Raw genomic sequence first — 10,347 nt, forward strand, 5'->3', positions numbered from 1 at the left:
CTCAGTCTGATCTGCGGGATGTGCTGGGAAAAAAAGACTCATCCATGGAGGTCCCATGTCACTTCATCTGCTAACATCTTGATGCCAGAGACCACAGGACACCTTCAGACTTCTTGTGGAGTCCTTGCTTTGACAGGTCAGAGCAGCGTTGGCAGCACAAGGAGGACCAATGCACTAATAAGAGGTGCCGATACATCCCACCCCTTGACAGGTGCCAATGAAATGTGTTAATCAATGTTAGTTACTGGTTTTAATGTTGTGGCTGATTGGTGTATTTATTATTAAATATATATATTAAAAAGTCACACTAGACTTGTGAAGGTGTCTTTTAGTCACACCCACCGGCAAGAATAGATGTGTGGTCTCATTAATTTCATGGCACTCTCCTGATTTATAACTCACAGAACAGGACTGATCTTCAAGGTCATTTAGCTAAACTGGAATCTTGCTTTTTTTGGTGGAGCGTGAGGGGAACTGCTTTTAACAAATAAAATCCAGATATTATTCTTCACCTCCTTTGAGACTTGCGGCTCTGGAAATGTCAGCTAAATTTTCTTTTTTTTTGCTATGCGTGGCGGTGGGGGGTATCTGAACATTTTTATCCCACCAGTGAATGGAAAACAATGTTTGCATATCTGTTTTTGTATTTTCTCCTCCCTATAGGAATAGCAAACAGCTAAAGAGACCAGGCACACTGACTTAATGAGTAGAAGGTAGAAGGTAAACCGTAAACAACAAAAAAAAAAAGGATCCAGCAGATGCTCCTATTTATTATTTACAGGCAGCCACTGACATCCTTTAGAGAGAGCAGCTCATAACTGCTGGCATCCAAGTCTGAAGTGCAGCACTCAACTGCTCCCTCAGGAGACCCCCCTTCCTCTCCTTCCGCCCATACCAGAAGCCTTGCAGATCAGAGGACAATTAAAATGTGTGCAGCTTAATTATGCACACTGATTGGTCACCTTTGCATCAATTAGGCTAGCTAGTTTACCCAGAATCCTTTACTACTAGTCATTTATGTTAAATTGGCCAGAAACACAGGTGGGGAGGGGTAACTCATTCCAGGCCTTAATGATTTTTCCAGACATTACATTTTATAAATTGCTAAAGGATATTAAACATGGTAAGATAAAACATTGCACAGTAATTAAATGCAATGTTGAGGTTTGAGATTTATGGATGGTTGTTTGCCCATCATTTTGCTGTTAAGCTTTCAGTGGTCAAGATTCAATCAGCCACTCAGTGAAGCCAACAGATGGGAATGTAAAATAAACATCTGAAGACAATTTTGCTAAGAAACCTCATCAACAGACAGATTCTTGTCAATGACCGTGTATGCAAATTGAATGGCAAAGCCTAACAATTCTATTAAAGAACCTGTACAGTAAGCAGCTCTAAAATTCCACAGCCATGGAGCTAGAGCACCTTCTTCATTTGCTACTCACAAGCTGTTCATGCGTCAAAATGTTCCTCTCAACCATGCAAACAAATGGAGCAGATGCCTTGCTGTCAATAGACTTGATAAATGAGCTCCACCAGGGATGATTTTTAACAAATCTTTGCTTTGGTTTGGTTCATTTCAGTTTAGTAACACTTCCCATGAAGCCTTATGCTAGATAACGCCATTTTAATTGGGCATAAAAGGTGAGGACACACACAATTTAATAAAGTATCATCCCACTACCTTTGAATGCAAAGGTAAAGCTAATAGAAGAGTTATCAAGGCGTCAGGTAGTGAAAGCTCCCACAACCACTACAAAGTAAAAAATAATTCATTAAAACATTCAGTCACCTCTGCAAAGACTGTAATCATTGCTAATTGAGCTGTGGTTTTAAATGGTGCTAGGAGGCACGCAAAATTATGGCAAGGACCTATTCTGGGATTCCAAAAAGATGGAAGTGGAGAAAGAAAAAGAGGGATTACACATAATATTTAAGTAGAACTCTTCTGAATTAAAGTGTATAACAACAGGAATGTTACAATGATGATGGGAGAAAAAGGAAGTAAAATGATACGACTTCACTTCACATCAGCACATTAACTTAAAATGTACCTACTTGTTTTTTTTTCATTCATCCAGATCATCCTATGAAAGCATTTTAAATACACAAATCATGAAAATTTGAGATGCAAATCTTACTGTCACTCAGAGCCTTTTTGAAAGATATATCTGGCTTATGAAAGCTGCTAATGCCATATGAGTGGAGATGACTGTAAATATTCTCACCTTTGCTGGATGTGTGACCATTTTAAAAGATTAGACTAGTGAGACTCTACGTACCCAAGATGTCCATTGCTGGAATTTTTACTTCCTAAATTTCCATATACTTTGTGCAATCCTTTTGACATTGCATTAGTTAATGTAAAAGAAAGAAATCTGATTTAATGAAACATTGATAGAGACAAATGCTAATGTTTGGGGTTTTCCTTAAGCACTGTAGATTCTAATTGGCCATTAAAATATCTTCACAATAAGCATTATTTTATCACCAGCAACAAGACTTAATTCAATTCAAATTCATGGGGGATGTGGGTTAATGGCGAAAAGTGATGAATGCACTAGCATTATTGCTGTAGTGCAACGCTTTTGTTCTGAGTCTTAATGTCAGGAACCACGGTTCGCTGGCAGCAGCCAGCATCCCAGGAGATGGAGCAGACTTGTTGCGGATAAGCTGGGGCTTCTGGAAAGGAAACTTACCCTCTGACTGGGAGAGGGTAACTCAGCGTGAGAATCCCAGCCCCGGGCTCATTACGGGATGCAGTGTGCCAAGTGTCAGTGGGTCACAGATTGGATCCGCCCTGAGTCACCACATTTCTATCAGCATGCCCCACACTCAGGGAAGTACATCAAAGGACATCAGCTTCACCTGTGATGAAGAAATATGGTGATGATGTCTTTCCACCACCTGAGCACTTTGTTATAAGGAGGGCGCGCACACACACATTTACAGGAAAAAACAGCAAAAGAAATGTATTGCAGTCAAAAGCCTAAACACTGTTACAATAGTTTAAACTTGTTTAACTTTATTATGGGAGTTTGTACAATTTAAGAAATGATCTTAGTCTGCAAAGTTTTAATGTTTTGAAAGTAGTAAACATAGGAGAGTTTTAATCATTCATTTTTTTATTCCAAATTACAGTTTTTTATTTATTTATTTGATTTTCAGTTATGTAATATATTTGGAAATGGCCCATTGGTCTAGAATTATGTTCTTGTTGCTTACCATGTCCACAGAAAGTGTTGATCAACCATCCTCTGTCTCGAGCAACATCACAGGTTAGAAAACATGAGAACAAAATGCTAAAAATACACAATTATTATAACTTATTATTGTAACCTGTCATAAACCACAGGTGAGAAAAAATTTCTCACTATATTCAAGGCTTCACACCACCATGAGATCTCACAAGGCAGGAAACATAGTTGGTTAGCTGTGCATTTATACACATACGTATATAAATCCTTGTACATATATAATTTACAAGATAAGGTTATAATCAATTTCAGGGTAAGCAGTGCATTACCATTATCTTACATTAATAAGGACAATCCATTTCCAAATTAATCCAGAAATCTAACCCAACCTTTACAATAGTTCCCTGACTTCGATGTAAAACAACACTAATACTGTCACTTTTAACGGCATTGTGTGCTAACCATATTCCATCCTTGCATGGCAATGAGAATACCAGTAGACACATACACGCAGCAGAACATGCCATCACCCCACCAAATCCATCATCTGATAAATGAAGATTGAGTGAACTAACTGAGTGCAGGGAATCATAAAAATTCTGTGGAAAATTGCAGCAATTTGTTCAGCGGCACATAAAATGGAAACCAACAATATTTCCAAGCTTGGTAATTTTGTTCATTATCAATGGGTGCTTGAACATTGTGTTACGGGACATGTTTTAGATGGATAATGCTGTGAGAATGTTTAGATACTTTTTCCGTGTGTAGTTGGAAACGTAATGCTGGTGGTGCATGAAAGTCTAGGGAATACAGGAATAAGATGATGGGCAAATCTGGGGAAGAAAGATCTGTATTTTTGTCTCCCAAAATCAAAGTCATGTGTTAGTGGCCTGGCAGCAACGTGTCCTGTTGACTCATGCTTTCATTTTGAATCATATCTCTAAAAAGGAAAGGTCAGGAGAAGTGTGCAGACAGCTTTTAGCCTTTGGGATATCTTTACCAAACTGAGTTGGGGAAAACTGGTGGTTTATTTTCAACACAAAGACAGATAGGATATAAAACTTGTGACATTGCCATTTATACAACACAAACAAAGATAACTTAGTAAATGTCATTTGTTCATGTTGAACAGTGTTTTTTTTTTTTTTTTTTTTTATAAATTAGCAATGAATTATGTCATGTCAGAAGAACAAGAATCCTTGTTCCTTGAGAGGTGCCTTGCACAATTTATATGGGACCACCTACAACATTTCAAAGACTAATGAGTTTAGCACATTACCTCCAAGAGTGCTGTCTATACAGTTTTTAATTATGCCCCTGGTAACAATTCTCCTAAGACTTTTTTTGGTCTTGTCAGGCCAGAGGGAAATTTTTACTTTCTCCTTGCTGATCCAGGATGCACCGGCTCGTAGATAGTCCTCTTGTCAGAAGATGCACTGTGTCGCAGCACAACCCAAGGCTTATTCTGTGCTTTGGTGCTTCCCCGGGGAAGAATAACGAAATTCGCATGTTGACCATTTCTTTCCGGCCTTGTGCACAGTGCTCTCTGCAGGTGGTGAATTATTTCTGCATTTTATGTCCCAGTGTTGTTTGTGCAGAACCACGGCGCAATTGTTGCTGCAGCAAAGACGCGGCATGCTTGCGAGAAGCTGTGTGACGTGATTTACGATTCCATCCCCGAGCTTTCGCTAACAGCCCCTTGTAGAGGCCCAAGCTGCTGTAACTACCTGGAGTTAATTGGAATGCTACGAGGGTAAGACAGATCTGTTGTAGTGTGCCACTCAGTATCTTTAGTGTCATATATGTGTCACATGAAACAAGACTCTCCTTCCAATATCAATACAATAATAATAATACTGTTAACCAAGTGTAGGTATAATGATGGCTGAAGCTGTGGATCCGAGAGACCTTAACAATGTAAAAATGCTCATTACCAGACAAGCTGACATCACAATAACCCACCTAATGCAGCCTTCCATGGTTGTGTATACTAAGTGAAGAAAAGTCTGATTGACAATGTGCCCTCCCCTTTCTGCAATAACTTGGTACATAATCTATACTACTGCACAGCACTGGGTGCCTGTAACCTGTTTAACATGCCGCGTCTTAAAATTTTTCAGGAAATAGCAATTTATTTAACAGACAGGTGGTAACAGTATTTAATGTGCCGGTTGATTAGTTGACATGGAAGAAGTGTAAATTTAATTGGCAACAGACCCCGGTTCAGGACCATGGACAGAAGCATCAGAACGTAGTTCTGTCAGAATACAGTTGTATCGTTTGTTGTAACAAATATGAATAAATATGACAAGTAGCCTACAGCACAGTCTCTTGTACATTCCACATGCTACATAATTTCAAAATTTACATTCAGTGACTGTTAAAAAAAAGAATTTATTGTTTACTTTATAGATACATTGCACTGAACACCAGACATTTAATAGCAAATAATGTGTGGCTGCAAAACATAATTTAAAGTACAGCCAGAACCACTGACCAGCACGATACTAAACTGAACACTTATCGTGCAATAACGAATTTCAATCGACATTAGACGGAACGGCCTGGCCAGAACATACAACATTTCTGTCATCATTTCAAAAGTCTCCTTCTTTTTGAGCAGGCTATTATGATGTGGTGCTTCATGATGATGGGACAGACTGATCCACTGAAACGGGTCTCCCAGAGACGCCGCTTTTCTTTTCATCCCAAAAAAAACATGAGAGTTACGCCTCAGAACTACAGTGGAAAGACAAGGAACCCGGAGAAAGTGGAGTACTTCCAGCCACCCATGAGATTCCCCCGCTCCAGTTTCAGGTACAGCCGATCATCCCTCTCCAGGTGCAGAAGAACCCCATTGCTCGCCGCCTCTCGTGTCACATCCTGATCACCGGCAAAAGCCGATATTATGGGATACTCGTTGTGCATGAGATTTACCTGGTGGGTCATGAAAAAACAGTGGCTTATAATAACCCCACGTCTCTTGTAAAGCAGCCAGTTGTCTGAGTCAGTGTTTTCCACCCTTGGAGAAACCCCTGGTGGACAGTTTGGATTCCAATGCAATGCTTTCAACCTGCCATGGTTAATGCTAAACTGACTGCCAATAATCACCCGGACTCATTAAGGAATGGCTCGAAAATGCAGAGCTGAAATGAGTGTGTAATTTGAGCCAGCATTTGGTAGATATAGGACAGGACACATGCTGGGCTCATTTAACACACCTTGTGGCTTATGCAATCTTCCATTTTTACGAGGCTGTCACTTGGCCTATGGGCATTTCATGACACCACACTGGATTCCACAGACCTGCTGGGACATTCACCCAATATTCCACATTAAAACCAAACTATGCTTATTGCAAGATAGCTGACCTTTCACTTAGTTAGGGAGCTAAAACAAAGCTACACCACCTACAGAGATTAATTAAGAGTTTATCCCGAGCCATCCCGATCTTTTTTTAACCTTTGCATTTGTTAAATTTGTTGCTCTGCAAGACGCATTTCAATCACGACAACGTGATGCAGTCACTAATTTGCGGGTTTAAACCATGTTTTCTACATTTATTTCTGCTATATAACTTTTCTGCATTCAATTATTTCTGTACTTCTATGTTGATAAAGAATGCAGTTCCAGTTTCACTCCAGTCTCAGTGCAATGGTGGGATAGTTTCTAATTTTAACATTCTACTAACTTGATAGCTCATGGCTACACTAGATTTTAGGTTGCTACTCTGTAGTTCAAATTGGTAGACCAATCAATCAGAAAGAAATAAAGATGAATAAACTGAATGTAGTACATATGGTTGCAAATTTTAAAACATGTTTAATACCCTCTAGGATGCAGGGCAGAGGCCCTATTGGCATCGCAGTTCATTCAACAGAATATTTCATCCACTCAGAAAGTTGAGTAAGTTAAGCGCTCACCTGTATTGTCTGTCGATTGTAAACCTTCACAACGTGGAAACTAAAACTGTAGATTCCTCTCCTCGGTGCCTGGAAAGCGCTGGCCTTCAAGTCGAAATGGTTCCCGATGTTGACAAGAACCTGCGAAGATATGAAGGCATTGGGTGGATTGTGCACAGATACAGCACGTTCTAAAAATGTGCACTCTTTCAGGACAGAACACTAATACACTGCAGCACTTTCACTTTCAATCTCTTCTGGACTCAATCCTTGAAACCTTGCACAATTTTTTTTTACTTTTTACTTTCACTTTACTCATTTGCACACCTTCACCCTACCAGTTACACATATTAAAAACATAAAAGTGTAATATTTGGTTATGTTTGCAATATTTGCATATTGGTTCATTGTATACTTGCAATATTTGCAATACTGTGGTGTATAGCAGTCGCTAAAGCATTTCACTGCATCTCACACCATGCATGACTGTGTATGTGACAAATAAAATTTGAATTAGAATTTGAATGTGCATTTTATATAATGCACATTTATATGTATAAACAAACAAGCTAATAAACCTTAAATAAACATCCTAAATGTAGCACATTTACATATAAATACATTTGATTGTATAGGCATTGTGCAATATTGAATATATATTATTGAATGTTACTGATACCATTCGGACAGCAGCGGAACAGACAGAAGTATTTAGTGAAAGTTCAGCTCACCTGATCGAAGTAAATGGTCATGGATTTATTGCTCATCTCGGACGGCTCGTGGTTGGTCCCCCTGACCGCTGAGAAAGCCACTTTGGCCCCGGCGGCGCGCACGGAAATCCCGAACGACGAGGTGACCCCTCCTTCGGCGGCCGGGTTCGAGTCGCACACCACCAGGCACTTTCCTTCCAGAACCATCGGCTCGGTGTCATTCTGCCCGGCGGACAAGGCGACGCCACAGCCCAGCAGCAGGGCGGAGGCGAGCGCGGCGAGCGGCGCCGGGTCTCTCCGTTGCATCGTTACCGGGGAGGAGCGGCGCGTCCCTTTAACCACCGGGCTATGGCGGCAGCGTGAGCACCTGCTGGAACCATAACCGGTTACCACCCCCCACCCACCCCTCTCTCCCTCTCTCACTCGCTCCACCACCCTCACTTTTTGGGGTGATGGAGCCGAGTACGACTTTCGTTTAGAGGAAGGTCCATTACGCGCACCGACTCACCGGCGATTCACTGTCCCGCTCTGCTCAACTGCGTTTCGGTTTTCAAATGTAAATTAAAGTAAGATTGAATTTCCATTGTGTCGTTATGATAATCGGCCGTTCCATTAATAAAGAGTGAAAAAACGCAGTTTCGGCCAGGAGGTGCCTTTGGTTGAGGTCAGGGGTCAGCCCCTCTCTGGCATGACCAACACTGATATATATTCCATCATTTGAGGTGACTGGACCGGGCGCATCAGGGACCCCCCTGTCCTTCCTGATAACTTTCTGGCGATGCCACCGATGGCCCGCTTTCCTGACATCAGAGTCGGCGCACTTGTCCATTTTCTTGGCATTTTCTGAGCGTTCACTCGCTGCCTAATGTGACAGAACGTGACGATCAGTGTGAGAAGTGGTCAGGACTGCTCGGAAGCGCTGTGGCTGATCTGTGGACGCCCGCATTAAGTGGAATCCTGCTAATAACGTGATGCGTGATGCTCTGCCTCCACCTAGCGGCTGCTGAATCGTGAAACGAATCGTTGAAACGACCTGCCTTTAAAATAACCCAAGCAACTCAGCTATCAAGTCAAACGTCTGGGTCTAGATGTGAATAAATGCGTATTAAAACCTACAGACATCATTGTCAGATGAACTTTCGTTTGGTTTTGCAGCATCCCTGTTGGAGAGGAACGCGGTCACGTCAGCGCACGACACACTGAAGGGCTGCAAAAAGTTACACTTGAGATCACGCTGAGACAGGTGGCAAGAAGCACTTCATGACCAGATCAGAATATTATAACCTCTGCTCCAGGTTGCTGTACCTCTCCCGTCTTAGAAATTATGAAAATTACACATGGCGTGCGTCACCTTGTAATCCTGCAGATGGCCCGTGAAACAACAGCAAATTGCACAAAAGTCTAAATCCAGTTGGCTCTGTCAAAAGAAAAAAAGACAGCTCGTGTATAAGACAAGAGGGATTGAGTCTTTGGAATTAAGGTTGAGAAAGGAGCTAATGCCAGGCGAGCCTGTCCTCAAGAAACCTGCAGATGTTGGATGAGGCTGAGATTAGACTGCTTGCCTTATAGCCTGGTTTTACATGGCATGCTTGGTTTTGTGCACATCCATCTTTATTTTATTTTTTTTTAAATCATGGCTAAACGCTTTGAACGTTAGATCTCAGCCTCACGCCTCATGTAGAAAGCAGCACCATTGCTTTCATTCCCTGTTGTTACAGGTAACGCAGTGGTATTCTCAGACTGGTCTCTACAGTGAATTTGTCACCATGGTGACTGCTGACACAGACTCCTTCTGGCTCCTTCCTCTCCACTCGGCCCAGCTGAGCATGTGTTTAGAACTCCTCCAGGCCCACTTTCCAACACCAGCTCCTCCACAAGAGCATGCGGCGCTCTGTTTCCATTTTGTGCAGCAGTGCACTAATATCACTGCTTTCTATCTATTCGGAAATTGGGTCGAGCCTAGCCTCCAAAAAAACGACATACATATAACACTTAACAAGTGGGATGCAAAATCAGCATTGTGCATTACTTTATCAGACGCAGGTCTCGGCATAGAGCTGAACACGTCACGTGAAACAAAGCCGTATGATGTAATCCGAGGCAAGCAGCCTAATCGCAGTCTCATCAAAAGTCTGCGCAACTACAGAGGGCACACAGCCTCTCTCTCTCTCTCTCACCCCTCTCATTCGGCACAACCACTTACAGTATAGGCCATAGGGTGGTAGTAGCCTAGTGGGTAACACACTTGCCTATGAACCAGAAGACCCAGGTTCAAATCCCACTTACTACCATTGTGTCCCTGAGCAAGACACTTAACCCTAAGTTGCTCCAGGGGGGGACTGTCCCTGTAACTACTGATTGTAAGTCGCTCTGGATAAGGGGAGTCTGGTAAATGCTGTAAATGTAAAATGTAAATAATGTAAGGCCAAAAGTTTGGACACACCTTCTCATTCAATGTGTTTTCTTTATTTTCATGACCATTTACATTAGTAGATTCTCACTGAAGGCATCAAAACAAATCTATGAATGGGGCTGGTA

At 41.7% G+C, this 10,347-nt stretch overlaps 1 protein-coding gene across 1 annotated transcript; it reads right to left on the minus strand.

Annotated features, from left to right (window-relative positions):
* Nucleotides 1-4,319: 4,319 nt before the first annotated feature.
* cbln2a (cerebellin 2a precursor) lies at nucleotides 4,320-8,195 on the minus strand. Its single transcript, XM_028977161.1, has 3 exons — nucleotides 7,831-8,195; nucleotides 7,121-7,240; nucleotides 4,320-6,134 (listed from the first exon to the last, which is right to left on the minus strand). The coding sequence occupies exons 1-3, from the start codon at nucleotides 8,113-8,115 to the stop codon at nucleotides 5,937-5,939; spliced, it is 603 nt and encodes a 200-aa protein (XP_028832994.1). The 5' UTR covers nucleotides 8,116-8,195; the 3' UTR covers nucleotides 4,320-5,936.
* Between the last annotated feature and the right edge of the window lie 2,152 nt (nucleotides 8,196-10,347).

Source organism: Denticeps clupeoides, chromosome 4, assembly GCF_900700375.1.
Source record: "Denticeps clupeoides chromosome 4, fDenClu1.1, whole genome shotgun sequence".
NCBI classification, from domain to species: Eukaryota; Metazoa; Chordata; class Actinopteri; order Clupeiformes; family Denticipitidae; genus Denticeps; species Denticeps clupeoides.